At 32.2% G+C, this 26617-nt stretch overlaps 1 protein-coding gene across 5 annotated transcripts in view; it reads left to right on the forward strand.

Moving 5' to 3' along the window:
- Positions 1 to 25827, forward strand: part of aPKC (protein kinase C iota type) — a 46778-nt gene extending 20951 nt beyond the window's left edge. Inside the window, exons 1-9 of one of the 5 annotated variants that reach the window (XM_065513895.1) lie at positions 4853 to 5383; positions 9344 to 10289; positions 20029 to 20079; positions 20150 to 20235; positions 20316 to 21314; positions 21378 to 21572; positions 24436 to 24551; positions 24739 to 24865; positions 24960 to 25827. In XM_065513895.1, the coding sequence (XP_065369967.1) occupies positions 4898 to 5383; positions 9344 to 10289; positions 20029 to 20079; positions 20150 to 20235; positions 20316 to 21314; positions 21378 to 21572; positions 24436 to 24551; positions 24739 to 24826 (2967 nt within the window). In that variant the 5' untranslated portion in view covers positions 4853 to 4897 and the 3' untranslated portion in view covers positions 24827 to 24865; positions 24960 to 25827. Of the gene's footprint in view, positions 1 to 4852; positions 5384 to 9343; positions 10290 to 17862; positions 17979 to 20028; positions 20080 to 20149; positions 20236 to 20315; positions 21315 to 21377; positions 21573 to 24435; positions 24552 to 24738; positions 24866 to 24959 lie in introns of those variants that run through there. The other 4 variants (XM_065513896.1, XM_065513897.1, XM_065513899.1 and 1 more) reach the window with 4 other exon arrangements.
- Positions 25828 to 26617: the final 790 nt, after the last annotated feature.

Below are 26617 nucleotides of genomic sequence, written 5' to 3' on the forward strand. Positions count from 1 at the left end.
GGTTGTGTTGAGTGGAAATTCAATAATCGTCCAGATGCAATTGGTTTCATATACCAATCTGTTATTATCCTCTGGTTATTCCTATGTATTCTCATATCAAGGTATGGTATAGAGTTGTCCGTTTCTCTCTCCAGCGTAAATTTCAACTTGTTGTGATATGAGTTAAATGTCTTTAGTATCATGTCCTCATCCTCATATTTTATTATAGCAAATAAATCATCGACATATTTTGTGATGAGTTTTATTTTAATATTTTTCTCCTGTAGCTCCGCTAATGTTTGATCCAGTAGGCAGTCCAATATTATATCAGCAACTGTCGGTGATAAAGGGTTTCCCATTGGCATACCATATGTCTGGTGGTATAATTTGTCGTCATGTACAAAATAATTATTGTCATTCAAGCAGAATTGAAGTATCTTCAGAAATTGTGTTCTTGGTATTTTGGTGTGATTCTGTAGTGAACTCCATTTTGCCATAATATTGCTTATAGCTAGGTGTATAGGTATGTTTGTAAATAACGATACCACGTCCAAAGATATAAGGATCTCATCTTCGTCCAATGTAAGTGTATCCAGTTTCATCTTTAATTCCAGGGAGTTCCTTATATTATATTTTTCCTGTATAATATTCTTCAATATCTTCCCAATATGTTTCGATAATTCGTAACAGGGTACTCCTACCGATGATGATATTGGACGAAGTGGATTGTTTAGTTTATGGATTTTAGGAAGTCCATAAAGCCTGGGGGCCGTTGCTGCGTTTGATGTTAATACTCTCTTATCATAAATACTTATATATTCTTTCTTATATAGGTCCATAATAAGATTGTTGTTTGCCCTCTGTAATTTTTGTGTCGGGTCTATCAAAATTCGTTTGTATGTGTTTCTATCTTTCAATAACTCATCCATTCTCTCGTAGTAGTCCTTTTTGTACATTAAAACTGTCTTGTTTCCCTTGTCTGCTTTAGTTATGATTATCTTATCCTTATATCGTTTCAAGAATCTTCTTGTATCGTCATAAATGTTTAGTATGAATTTATCTTTGTCATTATTCTTCATTGTTCTTCGGTGCGTCATAATTCTGTTTGCTATCTTAGATCTGATGATATCCTTTTCTCTATCATCCGTGAGGGTTTGTACCCATTGTTCCAAATCTGCTATCAATCCGATCGTAGAAAAATTCCCGTTACTGATTGGTAAAGCAAATTTTGAACCTAGAGAAAGAATCCATTTGCTATCATCGGGAATATTTATTGTCGTATTATTAACAAACCATTCAGGGTTGAATGTTATGTTATATTCCTTAAATTTTCTCTTCTTCAAATTTTCAATCTTGGACAAATGTGATCCCTTATTCTCCATGGTGATATTTCTATATCTAGATTGTTGTCCCATCATAAAGGATTCGTATTCATTCCCACTTATGGATCGTGTAATTAGTCGTCTCATTTCAGCCATCTCCTTCTTCAAATCATTCAAATTGTAATTTGTTTCCCTAATTTCCAGACTCAGTATCTTCATGTGAAATTTATGTTCAACCTTATATAATTTCTGTGATATCCTCGTCGATGTGAATAACTGTCTTGTGATCTTCGTCGTGTTTATCAAATGTGTCGGTGTAAGACCCTTCTTCCTGCAGGTTAACAGATATTTAAGTCGTTCAGTTTGTTTTCCTAGCTTTTTCATACTCCTACAATATCTCTTAAGTAATAAGCAGGTGTCCACGTTGTACTTTTGCTTGATACGATTAAAAAAACTCATCTTATTGCTTGTTAAACAATCAAATTCGGCGGGCCCTCCGATTATTTTATATGTATAATTGTTAATCGACCTTTTCTTTAATTTTCATAGATAGTTATATAGTTTCCTATATACAGGCTTTCAAGGTCAGTGATTTGATGTAAATAAAAGATTATTTATATCATTTTCAATATAATCCGACGTTTCGTTGGTATTATTTCCAACTTCTTCAGGGATTGAATTTTATTTTAATCTGGTAACATTATAAATATACAAAAGGAAAATTCTGGTCAATAACAACAATAATTATAATCTACATATTCAACAAATTTACTTACATATAATCTTTTTTGTCAAGTTTACATCATTTATAAAATATATCACAGTTTTTTTTTTTTTGTTTTTTGTATAAGTGGACAACACAACACAAAACTTAAAAATATTAAAATAAATGTATGCAAAAATAAATAAAATATCACAGTAAATTTGTCTTATTCGATCACAGTTGTTGTTATTACTAAAATATTGCAATGGTGTAGATTGCATTTGTATTATCTTTTGTATATATAAAACTTATTTGCAGCGAAATTTGTGTAGATACATATATAAATTAAACATTTATGACCGATAAAGTCCAATTTCGAGAGGACATTTGTATGGGGGCTAGGTGAAATAATGGACTGATTTCAGCCAGTTTCAGTAGGCCTTATATGTACCAAATTTTATCGAAATATCTTCAAAATTGCGACCTGTACTCTGCGCACAAGGTTTACATGGATATCCAGCCAGACGGACGGACATCGTTTCAGAAAGTGATTCTAAGTCGATCGGTATACTTTAAGGTTGGTGTTAGACCAATATTTTTGGGCGTTACACACATCTGCACAAACGCATAATACCCTCCCCACTATGGTGGTGTAGGGTATAAAAAGGGAAGGAGAAAGAACAGAGCCCTGGGGGACTCCAGAGCTCAATATGTCTATAGGAATCTTTGGTCTATAAGTTCCGTTATTCTTATCCGATATTCTCTTTGAGAGCTTCCAGATTACGCGGCTTGTTCTCATAGACTAGCGATTTTAAAAAAAATCCTAAAGAAAAAAATCGGTATTGGCTTCCTGAAGGAGAATCTTCAAAATATTGATTTATGTTGAGGCTGAGTGCTGTCCTCTGTGGAAACATTTATTCTCTGGTCCCAATTCATCAATTTCCAGTAATAAAACCTCGTTGACAATGATTCTGTATCCCTCACCAGTCCCAGTATCCGTCGTTCTCGAATAATTAGGTCCGATGACATCTCCGGTGTAAAACTTTGATAATGGATTCTCAGAGCAAAATTTGTTTGTTTCATGATAAATTTCGACCGTAATTCAATATGATTCCGTTTTTTCAGCACCAGAACACTCAAATGAAATTGAGAAATTTAATCAATTCTTTAGGATAGTGAGATGATTACTAGATCCAATCTGTCGCATTCAGACATTCAAAAAAGTCACACAATAGGGTTCCCATTATCTCAGATTGTATATGTTGGTCTACAATTCAGTGTCTTTATATATTTGGACAGAGAAGAAGAAAATGCTCTTATGGATGACAACCGAACTTCAGCTGGCTTGTCAAAGGGCAACCACAAATTTCTGAGTGCAAATTTGGTAACAGAAAATTATAGCTCCCAGTTGTAATACTATTTTGAGTCATTTATGACACGATTCTCAGGTCCATATCCCGAAATTTTGATGATAATTAATACATGTCCGTAAGATAGTTTTAAGAACTTTTGAATGTTTATGTATATCAGTTCTTAAGTTCTTAATTTTGTAAAAATTCCAAACGGAACACCAACCTTAACCTTACTCAAGATGAAGGGTAATGGATTCCAAAAAATGTACTTAAAACTTGAAAAGTACTTTAACCCAAAAAAGTGTTTTTTGCTTGGAAAATGTAACAACTTTTTGAAAACTATAAATTTCTCAAACTCATTTCCTCACATAAGCTCTCACTTCAACTTTCTTTCTCTCTCCAACTCATTTAAATTGAGCAAAGTTTACAAAACTCTCTTTATGATTTTTGGGGGATAATTTTACATCATCTCTCTCTCTGGAGACTAAGTAGTAGTATGTGTTTGTTTTTTCCACAATGTTGACTTTTCATTTGACATTCCTTTACAACACTGTGCTGTGTGCGAGTTTTATGTTACGGATTTCAAAAAAATCAGCTCAACAACAACGACAACAACAATATTAACAACAGTGGCAGCCAAAGGAAGGAGTAGCAGGAGCAGTGGCAACAACAACAAAAACAGTAATAACATCTGCAATGCATTATTAATCGTTCGAATTGTACCTCTTCTTATACTTTTGACTTTGCCAACCGCAAAATATTTGTGTGTTTTTTTTTTTTTTTGGATTTAAAATTTTTGTATTCTTGCTTGTGCTCTCCTTCATCTTCAGCGTCTTTACCATCAACCACATTACTCGTACTTGTTTATTGTAATCATTTATCACCACAGCCACATCACTGAATGGATATTAAAGGAAGAGGTATCCAACCAAACGAAAACTACTTGAATTTGAAAAGAGAAGATTTCACAGATTTCAATCTGTGTAGCAAGCAGTACATAGATTTATGCACAACATTATTATTTTATTTAATTTCAGTTTTTATTATTTCATTTCTTTTGCCTTACTTATGTTGTATTGATAAAGTGAAAATTTGGCTGGAACAAAAATATAATAAAAAGAGAAAATATTGAATCAAAAAATATGCAAAAAAAAGAAAGAAAAGTGGTTTAAGTGCCAAGATGGACAAAATGTGAATTTTAGTTTTATTGTGAGTGGTGTTTTGTAATTGCATTATATCTATAGAAAAAAAAGCCAAAGAAATATTACACAATTATTAGTCTACCAAAAAAAAGGTGTGGTTTTACCAACAAGAAAACCCCTCAACATAAAAAATGAAAATCTTAAATTAATATTAAAACAACAGCAAGAAAAGCTAAAAGGAAATTATAACTAAAGAAAACAAAACTAAATGAACTCAAGGAATTATACAATTTAGTTTAAGCAAAAAAAAAAAATAATAAAAGAAGCTGCTGCTGCACTTAAGCATCTTTGTGGTTTGAAACGCTTACAACAAAATACAACATAACATAATTGTAAAACATGGCTTGGGGTTATTGGAGTGCTACCACGGTGGATCGTGGTCGTTCTCCACGCCGTAATACCCAATCCACACCTTTACCCATCAACCTACAACAGCCCGAGGAAGAACCTTGTGTTACCACCACCACCACAGCTGCTGCTGCAGCGGCGGCGGTAACACAACCCTCTACAACTACAAATGCCTCGAACACATGTCCTAACACACCCTCGGGCACCCAGGCCAATTTATGCTATAGCCCCACATGTCGCAGTCGCTGCAGTAGTCCGTGTCCGGGCAGTCCTTGTCCCGGCAGCCCTTGTGGCTCTATAACACCGCCTCCGCCTCCGCCTCCGCCACATCCACTAACATCGTCACAACAGTATCTACATCAGCATTCGAATAAGAATTGTCCAGCTGCTCAGCAAATGTTTGCAGCGGACGATTATCCTTCGCGTCGTCAATCGCTGGATCGTTTGGATAGTCCTCAGGTATGGACTTATACTAAGGTATCGTAAATTGTTCCCCCCCTTCGTTAATGAATATAATAATTTATGTCATTTTCTATATTTAACTACTATTTAAAAATGGATGAAAAGAGTAGCGAAAAAAGCAAGAAGTAATAACGGTTCTTCCTTTCTTCGAAATTTTATAAATTTTAAGGCATACTTTTAGGCAGTTAACTTAATTTATTTACAGCCAAAACTACCAGTTGATTTTAGAGAAAATAACGGCAATTTTAAATAAAGGGTCTTTCATTAACCGATTCCTATCTTTAAATTTATGTGTGAATGTGAGATATCGAAATTTTTGATTCCTTTGAAAGGCCTATCTATCGATGACATTATGTATGGAATATAACATCGTGAATATGTTCGACGCGGCTTCGAGGGTGGCGCACATCCGAAATATAAAATTTTCCATGACTCTGGCGCATAATCAGGTTGAATTTGCGCGATGGCATGGATTATGTTGGCTTTGAGGGCCGCAGTTTGTGGCTTATTTGCATAGACCCGCGACTTAATACAATGAGCTGTGTGCACCGTAGCGCCATCCTGTTGAAACCACATGTCGTTGGTGTCCAAAAGAAGTTGGTAATCGTCCTCATATAGTGTTGGCCATTGACGGTGATGGCGTAGCCAAGTCGTTCACAAAGAAATATGGACTTATGACGCCGCCACCAAAGATTAACTTTTTCTGGATGCATCTCATGTGGATTGGTATCGTCTTAAATTCGAGAATTTTGTTTGTTGACTTACACTTTCATCCAGAAATGGACATCATTGAAGATGATTTTTTGATGAAAATTAGCGGAGCGTTTCATTTGCACTTGTTGTTGAATGATATATCCATGCATGGCGATTTTGGCAAAGCGTACTGAATAAATGAAAGCCAATTTGACAGATGTAGCTTTAACAATATGGCCGATATCAACTGTCAAAAGAAAAATTATTTATATTAAATTATTAATTTAAATGAATTTACTTTTAGAAATAATTTAATTCTATTAAATATAATAATGAATTCATTATAAATGAATTTATAAATAAAGTTGTAGTTTTGAAACAAGGAATCAAAATTGTATCGTTGAAACTTTATTAAACTCAAAAAGCTCTCAAAACAGATCAGAAGATTTTGAGGGAAAAGGGGAATTTTAAAACAAGAAATCGTTGAAATTTCATTAACAAGTAGAGTTGTACCGAATATTAAACTTAATTCTCATAAAATGCGACTTTATAATCAGCTTTGCCAGATTATAAAATAGAGAACTGTATAAAATTCATAGCGAATATGTAGAGTTATACCGAATATTCGTATACCGATTAAGTGGATACATTAAGAAATCTTATGAATGGAAGCATCGTCTTTTGTAAACATTCCTTGATGTAAATTTCGGTATTTATAGAGCCCTTTTGTAACAAATGTTTGGCTTCTTTTGCTTTTGGGTCCTAAACTTTTCTACAACATTCCCTCGAGCATCAGCAACATAAAAATATTGTCCCGGAAGCTGGTCCCAGTCTTGCTGGCCCTGTTTTTCTTAGTGAGTAAGACTTATTCTTCAGACATTAACAAGTAGAGGGAGGGGTGCCTCAGTAAAGATTGTCAAACATCAGGGTTCCTTCTTTTGCATGGGCGTCTGTAATAGGAGAGAAACTGTAAAATGTCCATTGTCCGGCATTCTTAGTCTTGTTTTTATCGATTTAACACACCAATTACTGATTTAATATCAGCCTGTCTAAAGCCCAGATATCTGTTAGTATCTGAACAAATTTATTGTACTTTTAATAGTAGATATTTAATCAGTAAGAAGTGTGAGGAAAATTATCTGTAATGCATTTCCCCAAAGTGATGAATGTTTCGCTATCACAACAAAAATGGATTAAATAGCTTTTTGTGGTGATAGTTATAAATCTGAATATCCCTGTCAGATATTCGTTAGTAACTGACTCAATTCGCTGTTCGTTTAATATATGATATTTCAGACTGTAGGTAGAGTCAATTAAAACTCTCCTAAATAAAGTTTAATTTAACGCACTTATTTCGTGTATTTATTCCTTTAATCATACAAAATTTACTTCTCTCCGTCATGCATGATGATTATTTTTGGCTCTTTGGTAATCACACAAATTAGGAATTAAATAGCAGCCATGACTATCGGTATAAAACTGAATGTCCCTATTAGAACTGAATCAATTCCCTATTATTTTAATATTTGGTCCTATTTTTATACCCTTCAGCTTCGTGAGAAGGGTATATAAAAGTTTGTCATCCCATTTGTAATTTCCACAATATAATTTTCCGACCCTATAAAGTATATATATTTTGGATCGATTAAGCCATGTCCGTCTGTCTATCTGTTCGTCTGTCTCTTGAAATCAAAGCCCACAAATAACTTACATACACGATTCATACATTAATATCTCCGGAATTCTTCCGGCTCGGTTGCTATTTAAATTCGAGAAAATCGGTCCACAAATGGCTGAGATATAAGGAAAAAACCAGGACAACCTCGATTTTTGACCTATAACTGGATTACCAAAGATATCTAATTATAGACATTTCAAAGATCTTTGCAACGACGTATATAAGACCATAGTTGGACCTACAATGGGTCGAAATCGGAAAAAATGTTTTTTAACCCGAATTTTTTTTCACCAAAAGTTTTTTTTCGCTAAATATTAAAATAAATTGAAAAAAAAATTTAATTTTAAAACAATTCGAAAAATTTTTTTTCCTAAAAATGAAAAAAACAACTTTGAAAAAAATAAAATATTTTGTTTACCTAAAAATATTTAAAATTTTTATTTTGAAGTATAATTTGGTGAAGGGTATATAAGAATCCTGTAACTGTTTATACGAATGAAACTATGAATGTCTCGCTACATCAGGTTTATACGCCTGGAAATCGTCATTCTAAACTACCAAACATTTTGTCCTTTTAAGCAGAGTTGGGATTTTATTGATTTAAGAAATATTTGAAATAATAAACTATTTTAAATTTTCACTCCTTTTGAAATCAATTTGGAAATGATCATTGTTTTTTTTTTGGAGAATTTTAGTTTTGCTTTATTTTTATCTACATGTGTAGACGAAATTTTAACAAAATCGGACATATAGAATTTTAAAAAATTCTATTGGCAACATTGATTTCAATATAAAGATAATTATCCTAAAAGTATGCTACAAAATGAATATCAATATTATTGCGAATGAATAAATATTAAATTTTTGGTAAAATTGTAGCTTTTTTAATAAATGATTGCCTAATTATCCTAAAAGTATGCTACAAAATAAATATAAATATTATTGCGAACTATCTTTAAAGTAATTAATTTTAGTGCTGCCCACTTTGAGGCTGCTAAGGCTCGATTAAACAAATAGTTTTAAATAAATAATAAATCTTAGGTAAAGTGTCTACAAAATTCATTTTAATGTTTTTGCGAAAAATTATGAATTTTATATTAATGTGCTGCCCACTTGGAGGCTTAATAATTATTTTAAAATAAATTATAAATTTTGGCAAACTGCTGCCTACTTTAAGGCTGGTGTGATTTATAAATGCCTATTTTGAGGCTTGTCTCGTAAAATAACAACATTTAAATATAGAAATTTCCTAAAACAGTTAACATCTTGCTTTTTTTCAACTCTTTTCAAACTTTTAAGCATCACTTCATAACTTCTCTTCATACTAATTTGGATATAATTTTGTCTGTTGTTTTTTATACTTTTTTTTTTAAAAACAATGCGATTTTGCAAAATTTTTCATGGCATCCTGCATTATTTAATCCAAAAACAAAAAAAAAATTCTATTGAAAATATAAACTTGTTTAAAAACTGGATCATGCCTTTTGAAAACCTTGTACTATTGTTAATCATTAAAACTCATTGGACACCACTCCACTCCACAACACACTTTAACTTCATCGCCTGCAAAACAAACGTTTTATTTTGTGTTTAAATTACAAAAGTCCAAATATTTTGATATACAGGCCAATCAACTATCAGACATTATGTGCCGCGGTGCGGTGGTCTCTTCCATACAATCAGCCAATAATACATTGACGCGTGGCGTCTCACTGCACAGTCGCAGCGGCAGTGCCCATGGCAGCATACATGGTGGCGGCAGTCATCATGGCAGCCATGGTGCGGTGGGACCGGGCAGTGCCCACGGCTCGATGGGCTGTTTGCAGGGCAGCACGGGCCATCTGGTGAATGTGGTGCACGGCAGCAGTGGTAGTGTGGGCATGTTGGCCGGTGGTCCTATTGACACGGGCGATTATGATGTACCACATCCACATCCTTATACACATCATTATATGCAAACATCATCGTCGATAACACCGCCACATTCCACTATGAGTTTGATAGGCTCTAGGCCAGGATCAGCTGGTCCATGTCCGGGTCATGATTCTGGCTCCGATTCTAGCCAAGGTTGCGGCTCCATAATGGCCAGCGGTGTGGGCGGTCACATTGGTCATATGTCGGCACATTTGGTGGGCATGGCCGGCGGTCATCATCATACTCACAGTGGCGGCAGTGGTTCGTTGGGACGTTGTTCGAGTCGCTGTCACAATACCACCACTACTACCACCGATGATTCAGGGGGCGGTAGTGGTGGTAGTGTTTTTGGCAGTGGCCCCTGTATGGGGGGCCTAGAGCAGGCCACATCTCATCAGCATCATCACATCGTTAGGCACGGCAGTGCCGGCAGTGGTCTCAATGGTTGTGGCAGTGGTGGCAGCGGAGGACGTAACAGTTCTCTCAGCACCATACACAATGGTCATGGCCATCATCAATATCATCACGAGTGCATACATTATGAACGTCTGCCCATACCAGTGCCCATACCCACTGTGCCAACTACACATCAGCAATTGCAATCGGAGGAGGAAATTGAACCGGCGTATGCAACAGGTAAACGTATGTGAGAGAATTGGTAAATTTCAATAAATTATGTTTTTTTTTTTGTCTTTTTTCGTTTCAATAATGTTTAATTGTAGCTAGTTTAAGGTTTTTGATTGATAAGTATTTTTTCTGTTAATTACTCATTCTGTTGTTGATTATTTGTTGTTGTTATTACAAAATAGACCATTCTTTATTTTTGTTTATTTGTTATACTTTACTTACCTTCTTTCTTAATTTCCATATTTGTTTGTAATTGATAACAAACTGAACTGAACAAAAGAACTGTGTTCCTTCCGCCATAAGCCTATGTAGGGGCTAATCTTATCTATTAAAGGTAACTGGGTATATTCCCCTACATTTACTCTTATTATTATTATTTACTCTTCTCTCTTGCTAGAGAGCCGGCTGATAACAAAAAACAAAAAAAAACAATATAAACTAAACATTTGTGTCGTCATTTTCCTGCATAATTTATTCAGTCTATTTTCTACATTTTCATTAAACAGTTTTAATTTATAATGAATTGAAAACAATTTTTTTGTTTAATTGAAAAATGTGTTGAAAATTTAGTTTTTTCTTTTGTGTGTTTTTGAAAAATATTTGTAATAATTAATGGCTGCATTTGTTAGAGAACATTTCATAGAGAAACGTAAAGTAATTATTTGTTTTATTAACAAACTTATTAACAGAAAATAGAAAAAATATAGTAAAATTATTCAAGTGAAAACTGCAACTAGAAAAAATCTAAACGTATAATTTATTAACACTGAGTTTTCAATAATTTTCAGAGTGATTTTCCTAGAAATTCATTGCTAAAGTGAAACTAAATTGTGGAAAAGCCTAATTATTTTATATAAATCTATATTTAAAGTGATATACTAACCAGGATGAACGAGTCCTTTAAACATTTGCAAATTAATTTCCTCTATAACAACAATTTATTCTAAGAATTGAAAGCAACTGTCTACAAAGTGTCATAATTTTACCCAATAAGAATTTTTACTGGAATTCAAGTTGAAAGCAAGTGTAATTCAAGTCTTGAATTATAGTGAAGCAATTGAATATAGTTTTTATATCAATATGAAAAATATAAAAGTTTTCAAATGTTTTTCAAGTTTAAAATATAATTAAATTTGCATTCAAGTCAAATTCCAACAAAATTTTCAAATGCTGGAATTTTTGGTGCTTTGGTGCTTATTGGGAGGATTCACACTGTTTTCAGCCGGGATATACTAACCAGGAAATCTCCTGTCTGCAAATTTGCTTGCCATCTGTTCAGAAATGCTACCGGAAAATAATTTTTAAGAGTTTGAATGAAAATCACTCTAACATTATTTGAAAACTGAATGATTTTCATACAAACTTTTGAAAATTCCGATTGTGTTTCTGAATTAGGGACTTAATCACTTTATTTTTTTGTTGGAAGAAAAGGAGAAATTCGTAAAAGATGACCTTTGTACTCAAAAGTGTCTTGACCTAGATTTAATAGACTTGTCTCCAATGCCCCCAAAAATATGCTTCACTTTTTTTTATTTATTTGATATCAATAACAATATATTATGCATAGATATAGTAATTCTTTTTATTATTCATTGAACTTTGATATCTGCAAAATTTCCTGCTTTTTGGATTATAAAAATAATTCGCGTCACAATCATATTTAACTTTTCTTTTTAGTCACTTTTATTTTCTTCGTAAAATAAATGTTTGATTAAATTGTATTTCATTTTAAAGTTTAACAAACTTTTTTTTCATTGTTTATCAAATTTAGTTTATTAGTGTTATTATATTCTTCATATAAATTGTTATTATTATATACTCAATTATATTAGAATATTTTATCTTTGATATTTTCATACTAAATCCCTTATATACAAAAATTGAATAAATCAATGCACAGTGGTTTAGAAATATTTTAGCTTGGATATAATTCGGTAGTTCGTGAAGGATTGAATATATGCAAATGAGGTTTTTCAGTCCTTGATACTTTGATGAACGGTATATATTTCTCTTGGTTAATATTTCTTTCTTGTATAAAAATATAATTCTAGGTTGGAGAATGATATAAGTTTGCCATACCGTTTGTAATTCTGGTTGGTTACAGATATTGGAATCGATATAGCCATTATGGTGGGTCACCCGTATATGAAGACATTTTTTAAATTATAAATATTTTCATGTCACCAAGTTTGGCTGCAATCGGAAATTATTTTCTGCCTCCGGTTTCATGTTGAATTTTTAAAAAATGTAATTAAAAAAGGCAATAGAGCATGATATGCAAGTTTATTCCAGATAGCTGTATTTATTTGTAAAAATAGAAATCAATTGTAATTACATATAACATATTAAATATTTAGAGAAAAAAAGTACTACAAAAATGTTGTTTTGTTTCACAAAGTTGATGTTGCTTTACTCTGCTTCGACTGCTCTCTTTAACGCCTGAGTATGATAGGGGCTGAAATAGCTCAATTCCTCCGTTTTTTTTTCTTCTTCAATAAACAGAAGAAGATTTTTTTCATCTTCGGATTTTAATATAGGTGATTCAGTAATATTTTCAACCCATTTCAAAAGGCCATAGTATGACGTAGCATTAAAATTTATCGTTGGTATCCGAAACAGCCGTAATTTATTTGACGATGTGAATCTACTTTTCAAAATTCAATGGACAGCTAATTCACGAATATGTTGTTGGGGATATGTTAACATTACAATTAAAAAGTTTTCAGGATGTGCTAACTAACGGTTTATTTCAATCACTGGCCCGACAAACCTTTAAAGTTGTTGGTAAATATCTTCTAAGTTTGATTAGTTCAAAAAGGTGTCGAGGTCCGTCTTTACAGCTGGGAAGAGTTTTTATAGAAAACCACACAGGAGCGTAAACCTTTTCAAAATATATTGCAAGAGTTGTTAGATTTGTTATCAACTGAAATATATAGATTAAGGTCTGCACTTATATCTTCTACGCAAAGCTCTGGTAAGTTCGTGGGAATTGGTTGAAGCTTCACTATTGGCCTTTTTTAAAGTTTTCAAGTTCTTTGCCAATTTCTCCTAAAAATGTTTGTGGTCTTGATGTTCCACCATCAATATGTTGAAACAGGTATCTGAATGGCAGTTCATTCATATGCAACATACAAATATTTTTTCTAATAAACGAATATTCAATTAAAAAATTTAGTATGCAAGAAAAAGATTTAAATGGTAGTAATTGTAATTGATCTGTTTCTTCACAATCTGACTGATCATATTCATGTTCAGATGCACTGCTCAATATATATATCTGGCTACTTATAGTCATTTGTGTAATGCAAGTACATTTCAGAAAATCTTTGCACTTACATGCCGAACTATCAAACAAAGTCTTGCTTTCACAAAGGATCTATTCCAACTTTTCTTTAAGAATTTTCGGGTGAGACTTTAAAAGATTTTTACATTTTAAATGATATGTTCGTATCATAACCTTCATTCGTCTAACAGATACTAAAGCTATTGACGATTTCTCTCATATTTATATCAGTTTTCCAATAACGATGGCTTCTATTTCTTTATATGTTGGCTCTTTTTTAGTTTCCCTCTGATATTTAATGCTAAGTATGGTCCACTCATAAAATTTCATAAGATCTGCATAGGTTGGCAATATATTATTTTTTAAATTACACAAAACAAAAAAATAAGGGACACTTCCAACTATTCCACTTCTCGATTATGAAAACCAAATAAATAATAGCACTTTCCCCTAATCTATCGAAATATGTAGAAAACTCGATTTTTAGGGTATTTCTATAAAAAAAGTAATATGTAAATATCTGTTCTGCTGAAATGTAACAGTAAGAATCCGGATTTGAATGGTAAAAGTTTATATTGGTATCAGTAGTTAATATTATTTCGCATAAAAATTTATTATTAATGTGGTGTAAAAAATTTACTTTTTCCAAAAATTCAATCGCGATCCGGAGGCAGTAAAACTTAAAACAATGCAATAAAATTTTAAATATATATTAGCTACACCATTTGGCACATTTTTATCTCTGAGCCTTTCAAAAATGTCCGTCTGTCAGTTGAAATCAACATTCCGAAGGCCCCAAATAAATTTCATACATGAGATTTAAGCAAACGACTACCTCGATTTGTTACCTATTTTTATACCCTTCACCTTCGTGAGAAGGGTATATATAAGTTTGTCATTCCGTTTGTAATTTCCACAATATAATTTTCCGACCCTATAAAGTATATATATTCTGGATCCTTATAGATAGCGGAGTCGATAAAGCCATGTCCGTGGGTCTGTCTGTCTGTTGAAATAACTTACATACACGATTCATACATCAATATCTCCGGAATTCTTCCGGTTCGGTTGATATTTAAAAACGAGAAAATTGGTCCACAAATGCCTGAGATATAAGGAAAAAACCAGGACAACCTCGATTTTTGACCTATTTCTGGATTACTAAAGGTAGGGTCACACATGACAAATATTTGACGAAAAAGACGTAACCACTAAATAAAATACATTTGAATTCTTTTATTTATTGTCAAAAACTTATTTTACTTAGGATGATTCAAAACAAAAAAAATTGTTTTATTTTATTTGATTCTGTTTGATCTTACAAAACACTTGTTAGAGTAAACACGTCAAACAAATGTGTGCTAAAAAAAGTGGTTACGCTTTTTTGAGTAAATATTTGCCATGTGTGACCCTACCTTAAGTCATTAATATAGACAATATGGATATCTAATGATAGATATTTCAAAGACCTTTGCAACGACGTATATAAGACCATAGTAAATTGGGCCTACAATGGGTCAAAATCGGAAAAAATATTTTGTAATCCGAATTTTTTTTTTACCAAGTTGTTTTTTTTGCTAAATATTAAAAAAAATTCTAAAATCAAAAAAAATAATTCGAAATTTTTTTTTTCCAAAAAATAAAAAAAAAGAAGAACTGGTAAAAAATTAAATTTTGTTTACCTAAAAACATTTAAATATTTTATTTTGAAGTATAATTTGGTGAAGGGTATATAAGATTCGGCATAGCCGAATATAGCTCTCTTACTTGTCTTACTTACTTGAGGTCGGGTCAATAAGTCCGTGGCTTTTCGAATAAAACAGTAATTTTATTTTTCAAAATGAGAGATAATTTCTTTCCGCCGCGTCTGATGAAATCATCAGGTTTGGAAACAAGAAATAGTCACTCGAGGCAAAAACCCGGAGAATAGGACGTTGGAGGGAGCAATTCGTAGCCTAATTCTTGGATTTTCATTGCCGTGGTGAAAAATAACTTTTTTCTTGGCATTTTTTTTTTTTGAAATCCTTATTAAATCGAGTAAGTTGGCATAATATTCGCCATTGATTATTTTACCCTTTTGAAGGTAGTAAATGTGGATTATACAATAAAAAAAAACGGTCGCCATGACAAACCCATCTTGGCCTCTTTGGCACCGATTAACCCCGAATAAATCCAATGTTTTGACTGCTGTTTGGTCTCTGAAGTATTGTGGTGTACCCACATTTCGTACACGGTTACGAAACGAAGCAAAACGTCGTCCATATTGCGGTTGAACAACACCAAACACTCCTGCGAAGTTGTCCAACGATTGCGTTTGTGGTCGATTGTGAGCAAATGCGTAAAGCTTTCTCATACTCAAGTGATCATTCAAAATTGAAACCACTGGGTCGTGTGAGATTTATAAGGCTTCCGTAATCTCTCGCACTTTCAATCTTCGATCAGCCAACCTAATCCATATAGTGAATTTTTTCAATTGTTTCGGGTGTAGAGATCTCAACTGGGCGTCCAAAGTGATCGGCATCTTTCGTAATTCAGTAAACCTTTTTTTTTACCACTGAAATTGATGGTGCAGAGTTCTCATATTATTTATCAAGCTTAGGCTAGGTTTGAGTGATGGATTTTTTTCCCCAAAAAATAATGCTTAATGAGAGGACGAAATTCTATTTTCCAATTTCCCAATTCCTCAAGTCAAGAGGTAGTCTGCTATCAATGGCTGTAAAACACAAACTAAATGACGCAGCTTGTTTAAATTTAGAGATTAGAGATCTGAGAGATGCCTGTTGGCAGGAGCAGTGTTGCCTTTTCAGTTAAGAGCCGGTGAAGGGTATATTAGATTTGAATATAGCACTTTTACATGTTTGTTTTAAGTCTAATTTAAGATCTGCTTTCAAACATTTTTATTTTCAAATCAATCTCAAATTGATTTCTAATGAGATAATCAATTCTTTGTTTAAGTTTAAGAATGTTTGGAGTATTATCAATATAAACTGACTTAATTTTTAACTTTTATAGAAAATGATTTGAATAAAATAAATTTTTTTTAATATAAAATTGAGCAGACTTAAAGCGGCCTAACTCTTAAACATAGAGAAACATAGAGAGAAAGAAAAAACTGAAAATAATCACACATACGAGTGTGGTTTTTGTTTTCACATTGTTTTGTTTACTAATACTGTCTTAACACTTTGGTTTTTGGCAACTGAGTTAGGTCTTTGAGAGAAAAATTTCCAATCTTAAATGCAAATATAATTTTAGGTTTGAATATAACTGGAGTAAAACAAATTGAGGTAAACCACATTTATTTAACAATTTTTCTTTTCAAATCCATCTCAAATTGATTTTAAATGAGAAAAATGAGGTTTGAAAACTGTTTGAGAATTATGATGTTTGATATCAATTGAAAATATTGTTCGTCTTTGGGTTTATTGGGTGATTGTTCTTATTCTTATTTCCCTCTTGAGGAGACTTCAAAATCGTTTGGGAATAATGTGGTTTGATGTTGATGTTGTTGTTGTTGTGGCTGATAATGTCATAATATATGTATGTATGACTAGGCGCGATCACTGCACGATCACTTGAAATAAATACGTACATATGAATAAAATTGAGACTGTATTTCATTGTGTATAATAGTATGTAGTAGCAAGAAAAGTATTGGACAATTTATTAAACAATTAAACTGTATTGTATTTGTTTATTGCCCATACATATGTACAGTCATGGCTGCTCTCCTTCTTCTTCATCTACATCTGAACCAATAATTCCCCAAACAATAAGAACGAGTAGTGAGTATGATTGAGCATGAGTGAGTGAGTGTGTTGGCTTCTCCTGATGTTTCATACATATAAGTATTTTTGTTTAGGGGTCTCTTTTCACTTTTGATGACCCATTCTATACAGTTTTAACGAAAATTTTCGTCAATGCACAGTTATTTATTGTAGATATAACGGGCGACGGTTCTAAATTTCCACTCTCTATTACTAATCTTAAATGAAAAGAAAAAAAAATTTGAAAAAAAAAATATAAAAACAATAATTCTAATCTTTAGTGTTTTTGTTTGATTTCAATAATAACAAAATAATAAATAATAACTAATATTTACCTTTAGAATTATGATTTGTGGCTTTGATGTGTTTAAAAATAAACAAAACCATTTTTGTGTGTGCTAAATAGTATTTTCACAAAGATTTTAGTTTTAAAAAAGTAGATTTCAAACGTTTTTCTTTTTTTGTCTTTAATTGAAAAACCACATCACAAAGAGTTTGTAATTTTTTTTTTGCTGTGAAATTTGTTTGTTTTTTAAACAAATTTGTTTTTCTCTATATTCATAATGATTATTTGGAGTGGAATTTGTGATGCAGCCACCATTTATGGTGTACAGACTTCAGCATTTTTTATGTGCGGCGGTGCTGGTTGTTAGTATTTATATTTTTATATTCATATTTTATTTTAAGCTATTAATTTGTTTTAAATTCAATTTTTTTTTTATTATTTTCTTAATTTGTTTATGAACTTTATTTAAGCTTTTGACCTTTTTGCTGTGTAATTTATCTCTTTTTTTTTGGTTGTTGTTTTGCCTGACTTCTTTTTCAAAAGCCATTTCATATATTTCATTTACAATATATCTAAATATTTTTTATGACCTTGATTTAATCTTCTGCATAAAATATTTATATTCAATTGATATTTAATTTTTTGTGGTTGTCAGTTTTTTTTTAATTTTTTTATCATTTAAAATTGAATTTTTTTTTTATCATTTGATAAAATGCTAATTGTATTATTGGGATTTTTCTTATAGTAAAACAAAACAGCAGTAGGAATTTTGTGTTGCGTTTTATTTATTTACTTTAGTTTCATGATTTATTTATGTTTATTTCTTGTATAAATAACCAGCATGGGATTTTAAACAAAAGCAATCAATGTATTGGAAAAAATGCGCTGTTTGCCTTCCCAGTTAACATTCTGGCTTGATAGCAAATTGAGAATGATTTTGAATCATTCCAATTTCAGTTCTAGTTCAGTTCTAGTTCCGTTCAGTTCTAGTTCAGTTCTAGTTCAGTTCTAGTTCAGTTCTAGTTCAGTTCTAGTTCAGTTCCAGTTCAGTTCTAGTTCAGTTCTAGTTCAGTTCTAGTTCAGTTCTAGTTCAGTTCTAGTTCAGTTCTAGTTCAGTTCTAGTTCAGTTCTAGTTCAGTTCTAGTTCAGTTCTAGTTCAGTTCTAGTTCAGTTCTAGTTCAGTTCTAGTTCAGTTCTAGTTCAGTTCTAGTTCAGTTCTAGTTCAGTTCTAGTTCAGTTCTAGTTCAGTTCTAGTTCAGTTCTAGTTCAGTTCTAGTTCAGTTCTAGTTCAGTTCTAGTTCAGTTCTAGTTCAGTTCTAGTTCAGTTCTAGTTCAGTTCTAGTTCAGTTCTAGTTCAGTTCTAGTTCAGTTCTAGTTCAGTTCTAGTTCAGTTCTAGTTCAGTTCTAGTTCAGTTCTAGTTCAGTTCTAGTTCAGTTCTAGTTCAGTTCTAGTTCAGTTCTAGTTCAGTTCTAGTTCAGTTCTAGTTCAGTTCTAGTTCAGTTCTAGTTCAGTTCTAGTTCAGTTCTAGTTCAGTTCTAGTTCAGTTCTAGTTCAGTTCTAGTTCAGTTCTAGTTCAGTTCTAGTTCAGTTCTAGTTCAGTTCTAGTTCAGTTCTAGTTCAGTTCTAGTTCAGTTCTAGTTCAGTTCTAGTTCAGTTCTAGTTCAGTTCTAGTTCAGTTCTAGTTCAGTTCTAGTTCAGGTTCTAGTTCAGATTCTAGTTCAGGTTCTAGTTCAGGTTCTAGTTCAGGTTCTTGTTCGGGTTCTAGTTCAGGTTCTAGTTCAGGTTCTAGTTCAGGTTCTGGTTCAGCTTCTTGTTCGGGTTCTAGTTCAGGTTCTAGTTCAGGTTCTAGTTCAGGTTCTAGTTCAGGTTCTAGTTCAGGTTCTAGTTCAGGTTCTAGGTCATGTTCTAGTTCAGGTTCTAGTTAAAACTTTTTTTTCACCAAACATTTTTTTCAATTCAAATTTTTTCCACCAACATTTTTATTCATCATAAATTTAAATCAAATTATATTTAGTAATTATAATTATAATCAGTTGCATAAAAAAATGTAAATATTTAAGCTAGAGATTTAACTTTGAAATGAATTAGGTTGGAAAAATCAAACGTATTTCAAATTAAATTCAGTTCAAACTACTTCTTTTCAGACGACAATGCTATCCTATTAATAGGCCGGGTTTTTAATATTCATAATCATATTTAAGGTCAATTTACTTATATTAATTTAATTTCAAACACTAAAACTCGTTGTTTTCTCTTTATTTTTTTAAATATAAATTAAAACTATTTCATTTTATAAAACAAAATAAAATGAACAAATATTAAAAATGCATGAACGTTGATCAGTTTTTTAAAAATAAATTATTTCCAACAAGAAAATAAACAAACATTTCTTCTTTTCCTTTTATCAATAGTTTTTCCAAATGTTCCTGCAGCTCCTGGTCTATTATGTGACGGTGAAGATCGTAAGTTACTTACACATAATTTCAAAACTTAAATAATTCAATTTTTCTCTGTTATTTTTCCATACAACAGGCAGCATTTATCGACGGGGTGCCAGAAGATGGCGCAAACTGTATAGGGTTAATGGTCATATATTCCAAGCTAAACGTTTTAATAGAGTAAGCACAATTGTTTTCCTTTTATTTATTTTTATTAAATTTAATTTGTTGTTCATTTTTTTTTGTATTCATTCATTTAGCGTGCATTTTGTGCTTATTGCCAAGATCGCATCTGGGGTTTGGGACGTCAAGGTTTCAAGTGCATACAATGCAAACTGTTGGTACACAAAAAATGTCATAAATTGGTGAAGAAACCCTGTTCGAACGAAGATGTCAAACCGTTGGTGCCCAAGGGTGTCGACGATGACTTCTCCGAACAGCTACCACAAATGCCACCACCCATACCCGACTATCCACCCATACATCCGGGTGCCGATGAGTCCTGCATCTCCTCGGATCCTGAGTATATGGCCTCGGCATCGAGTGGCGGTGTGGGCGGCCATATGGGCTCGCAAAATAAAGAGGAAATCGAAATGGGATCACAGCGTCAATTCTCGTTGGATGATTTCGAGTTGATACGTGTCATTGGTCGCGGCAGTTATGCCAAGGTGTTGATGGTGGAGCTGAAAAAGACTAGGCGCATTTATGCCATGAAAGTTATTAAAAAGGCCTTGGTAACCGATGACGAGGACATTGATTGGGTGCAAACGGAGAAACATGTTTTCGAAACAGCCTCAAATCATCCATTTCTGGTGGGTTTACATTCGTGCTTCCAGACGCCATCACGTCTATTCTTTGTTATTGAATTTGTGCGCGGCGGTGATCTTATGTATCACATGCAACGTCAGCGACGTTTGCCCGAGGAGCATGCCCGTTTCTATGCGGCCGAAATCAGTTTGGCTTTGAATTTCTTGCATGAGAAGGGCATTATCTATCGTGATCTGAAATTGGACAATGTGTTGTTGGATCATGAGGGTCATATTAAACTAACCGATTATGGCATGTGCAAAGAGGGTATACGTCCCGGTGACACCACTTCCACATTCTGTGGCACACCCAATTATATAGCTCCAGAAATTCTAAGGGGCGAAGATTATGGTTTCTCCGTAGATTGGTGGGCCTTGGGTGTCTTGCTGTATGAAATGTTGGCGGGTCGCAGTCCCTTCGATATAGCCGGGGCTTCTGAAAATCCCGATCAGGTAGAGTTCCTTGGCTTTTTTTAAAGAATTTGTTTATAATTAAATTATATATTTTTTTAATAGAATACTGAGGATTATCTGTTCCAAGTGATTTTGGAGAAAACCATACGTATACCACGTTCTTTAAGTGTTAAAGCTGCTTCGGTACTCAAAGGTTTCTTAAACAAAAATCCAGCCGATCGTTTGGGCTGCCATCGTGAGACCGCCTTTATGGATATTAAAAATCATCCCTTCTTCAAGGTTATCGACTGGGAAATGGTAAGTTTGTTATGTTATTTATATAACTTTCTTTTCGTTTATAACAGCCGAGTGAAATTTTGATGATTATAAATATTTTATTTGTTTTACTTGATTATTTGTTATGATTTTTATAATAATGTTTCAATTATATGTGTCTGTAATAAAACGCAAAAATCAATATATATCTATATACATACAAACAAACATATATGAAATTCCCCCCAATTTATAAGATTGCACGTAAGGAAGTACCACCACCATATATACCTACATTTGATCCTGGCGATCCTTTTATGACAACAAATTTTGACATTCAATTTACCAGAGAACCGGCTGAATTGACGCCAGATGATCCGTAAGTTTATTTGTTTAGTTGAACTGTGTGTGGTAAAGATTTTATAGCCTTCACACAAAACATGTTGTTTAAACAGCTTCCTTAATATTCGTTATTTTTTTTTTCTGTCTCTCTTAAATAACTTATAAACTTTTTTAAATGAATGTCTTAAAATGTGTTGAATGTTTGTGTTGATTTCTTTAAATTTTTTAGTTTCTTTACCTATTTGATTTTCTAAAATATTTCATTTCTTAGCTGGGTTGAAGTACTGATTCAAAAAAGAAGATTTGGGTCTTCAATTTTTAAATTTAACATTCAATTTAGATGAACAAATATACAGTGTACAGTGCTTAAGTATTTCAGTTAAATTTTGTTTTCTTACACAATGTTTTTATAGATATTAAACTGATTATACAAATAAATTTAAAACTTTCTATTAAAAAATAAAGAGAAATTTGAAAAAATTTTCAAAATTATATATTTCCACCTTTAATTTGATTCGAATTTTCTCATAGGAATACTTTTTGTATTCAGTAGTGTGTGGCATGGTATCTAGTTCAGTTCTAGTTCAGTTCTAGTTCAGTTCTAGTTCAGTTCTAGTTCAGCTTCTAGTTCAGCTTCTAGTTCAGCTTCTAGTTCAGTTCTAGTTCAGTTCTAGTTCAGTTCTAGTTCAGTTCTAGTTCAGTTCTAGTTCAGTTCTAGTTCAGTTCTAGTTCAGTTCTAGTTCAGTTCTAGTTCAGTTCTAGTTCAGTTCTAGTTCAGTTCTAGTTCAGTTCTAGTTCAGTTCTAGTTCAGTTCTAGTTCAGTTCTAGTTCAGTTTTAGTTCAGTTCTAGTTCAGTTCTAGTTCAGTTCTAGTTCAGTTCTAGTTCAGTTCTAGTTCAGTTCTAGTTCAGTTCTAGTTCAGTTCTAGTTCAGTTCTAGTTCAGTTCTAGTTCAGTTCTAGTTCAGTTCTAGTTCAGTTCTAGTTCAGTTCTAGTTCAGTTCTAGTTCAGTTCTAGTTCAGTTCTAGTTCAGTTCTAGTTCAGTTCTAGTTCAGTTCTAGTTCAGTTCTAGTTCAGTTCTAGTTCAGTTCTAGTTCAGTTCTAGTTCAGTTCTAGTTCAGTTCTAGTTCAGTTCTAGTTCAGTTCTAGTTCAGTTCTAGTTCAGTTCTAGTTCAGTTCTAGTTCAGTTCTAGTTCAGTTCTAGTTCAGTTCTAGTTCAGTTCTAGTTCAGTTCTAGTTCAGTTCTAGTTCAGTTCTAGTTCAGTTCTAGTTCAGTTCTAGTTCAGTTCTAGTTCAGTTCTAGTTCAGTTCTAGTTCAGTTCTAGTTCAGTTCTAGTTCAGTTCTAGTTCAGTTCTAGTTCAGTTCTAGTTCAGTTCTAGTTCAGTTCTAGTTCAGGTTCTGGTTCAGCTTCTAGTTCAGGTTCTAATTCAGGTTCTAGTTCAGGTTATAGCTCAGGTTCTAGTTCAGCCTCTAATTCAGCTTCAAGTTCAGGTTCTAGTTCAAGTTCAGGTTCTGGTTCAGCTTCTAGTTCAGGCTCTAGTTCAGGATCTAGTTCAAGTTCTAGTTTAGGTTCTAGTTCAGGTTCTAGCTCAGCCTCTAGTTCAGCATCTAGTTCAGGTTCAAGTTCAGTTTCTAGTTCAGGTTCTAGTTCAGCCTCTAGTTCAGCTTCTAGTTCAGGTTCTGGTTCAGCTTCTTGTTCAGGCTCCAGTTCAGTGCTAGTTAAAGTTCAGTTATAATTCCTTCCTTTGACGAATAGTTAAAATGGTTGCTTATTATTATATAAAGTGCTTGAAATAGAACCTGTTACGAGATTAGTTCTGTATAAGTGCGTTTACCTGTAGGGGAAGGATAGAAACGATTTAAATTTTGTTTAATTATACTTTTTCTTGAATAGATTTCGATTATCGATTATATCTTTTTAGTTTTTTTTCAATTACAACTATTTGCAAACATTCAATTGACATTCAATATATTACTCTAAAACACAATACTACTACTGCTTTTAATTGAGTTTCTTTAAATAAAACCAAAATGAATATAAATGTTACTTGTTTCTAAATATAACTATTTTAAATAATCTTAACCGGAAGCATGTTTATAAACCCCAATCCCATTTAATTTTATAAACAAAATGAATGTCTGGCTTTAAACCATATTTATTAAGCAAACATATAAATGTTTACATTAAGTCTACTCAAAAAGGTCAACTACTAAATCAAATAGGGTATGTTAAATGGATCATAAACAAATTCAATATAAAAAACAATTACAAATCATCTTCCTAGTGCATTCACATAAACAAAAATCTAAGAATATCTTTTAAACTTTTAATAATCATCAATTTTTCATTATTATGTTTTATTATTCTTATATTTATTTTCCAATTAAGTTTGAAAATTTTTTATTTTTATATTAATTTTGTTACTAAATTGTTAAATTTATTGTTTTATTTTTATTAATTTTATAAAAAAAATTCCTCATTCATTCATGCTTTACTTTCATGTTCATAATGATTAAAAATCAAAAACAAAACAAAAAAAAAATTGCTTCAAAATAAACAAAAGCTTGCCTATAAGCAAGTTACACCACCATTTAAGCCACGTTTAGATTCAGATCGTGATTTGGCCAATTTCCCACCAGAATTTACAGGCGAAGCGGTACAATTAACACCAGATGATGAGTAAGTTGTAGATACAATATTTCTTTTGGTAGATTTATTTTGAAAAACTAATAACTAATATTTAAATGTTTCTTTTAATATTTTTAAAATATATTATAAAAAAAAAACTAAATTTCAGTGCTTTTTGGGGTTTTATATTAATTGTTTTTTTCATATCTTGTGTTTTTATTTATAAAAAAAATTATAGTCGTGTTATTGATAATATAGATCAATCAGAGTTTGAAGGTTTCGAATATGTTAATCCATTGCTAATGTCTTTGGAAGACGAAGTTTGACATCACGAGTTTTGTGACTTACATCCCTATAATATGCGTGTAAGTATTTACATAATATGAGTGATCTTCAGCTGGAAGATCAAACATTCTGCAGTTTAATTAAAATATGTTTTTTGTTTTAAATTTATTGCAGCTTTATGGCGAAGATTCCAGTGACTACGATTCAGTTGCTGATGATTTAAGTTTATTACGTTTAAATGCTCCTAATAATAATTTAATTACACATTTAAATAATTATACTAATAACGATCACCAACAACCACAACAGCCACAACAACAATTACATCAACATCATCATTTACATCATGAGCAATTACATTCGCATGATCCTCAATATCAAGAACAACATCAGCAGCAGCATCATCCACAACAACAACAGCAGCAACCACAACAACATTCACATAATGGTAACAATAATAATACACATAATGCAAACAATAATAAAAGTTTATTACAGCACATGTTTTGCCTTCCATTAAACTAATCTAAACGAAATATTGAACAAAAAACCAAACCAAAATCAAACAAAACAATATGTTCTATTAACAACTACTATTAACAACTAAACAGCAACATCTACCCGAACATCATGAATTCAGAAACAGAAAGAAAGAATGAAAGAAAGAAAAGTATTGAAATTCTAACTATAACTACTAACTACCATTGTATTTCCATACTACAAAAACAAAACAAATTCCATTTATCATCATTTTAAACTAAGAGAGGAAGGACACTTTAAAAGCAAAATAGTAAGAAAACAAAAAATCACTCAGTATAAAAAAGATTTCAAGAAAGTAACAAAATATATTAAATATTTATAATAATAATAATAAAACAAAACACACAACAACAAAAAAAAGTATGTAATAATAAAACGTTAACGTAAAAGACATGTATGTACACATTTTTCTATTCCACAACAACGCATTAACTCTTAAGATTATATAGATTCGTTTATAATGATGCATAATGAGCCTAAAGTTTATTAAGAACAAAACAAATTACAGTATAAAATATTTAGTTGTAACGATACATATTATTATTATTGTTATTTGAAAACAGTTCTAGAGTTAAGTTAAAAAAATGAGACTAAAATATATAAAGCTTTGAAAATTTACTGAAATCTAGGAAAATTCTAGTTCAAGTTCTGTTCTAGTTCAAGTTCAAGTTCAAGTTCAAGTTCTGTTCTAGTTCAAGTTCTGTTCTAGTTCAAGTTCTGTTCTAGTTCTAGTTCTGTTCTAGTTCTGTTCTAGTTCTGTTCTAGTTCTGTTCTAGTTCTGTTCTAGTTCTGTTCTAGTTCTGTTCTAGTTCTGTTCTAGTTCTGTTCTAGTTCTGTTCTAGTTCTGTTCTAGTTCTGTTCTAGTTCTGTTCTAGTTCTGTTCTAGTTCTGTTCTAGTTCTGTTCTAGTTCTGTTCTAGTTCTGTTCTAGTTCTGTTCTAGTTCTGTTCTAGTTCTGTTCTAGTTCTGTTCTAGTTCTGTTCTAGTTCTGTTCTAGTTCTGTTCTAGTTCTGTTCTAGTTCTGTTCTAGTTCTGTTCTAGTTCTGTTCTAGTTCTGTTCTAGTTCTGTTCTAGTTCTGTTCTAGTTCTGTTCTAGTTCTGTTCTGTTCTAGTTCTGTTCTAGTTCTGTTCTAGTTCTGTTCTAGTTCTGTTCTAGTTCTGTTCTAGTTCTGTTCTAGTTCTGTTCTAGTTCTGTTCTAGTTCTGTTCTAGTTCTGTTCTAGTTCTGTTCTAGTTCTGTTCTAGTTCTGTTCTAGTTCTGTTCTAGTTCTGTTCTAGTTCTGTTCTAGTTCTG

Source organism: Calliphora vicina, chromosome 5 (assembly GCF_958450345.1).
Source record: "Calliphora vicina chromosome 5, idCalVici1.1, whole genome shotgun sequence".
Lineage (NCBI taxonomy): Eukaryota > Metazoa > Arthropoda > Insecta > Diptera > Calliphoridae > Calliphora > Calliphora vicina.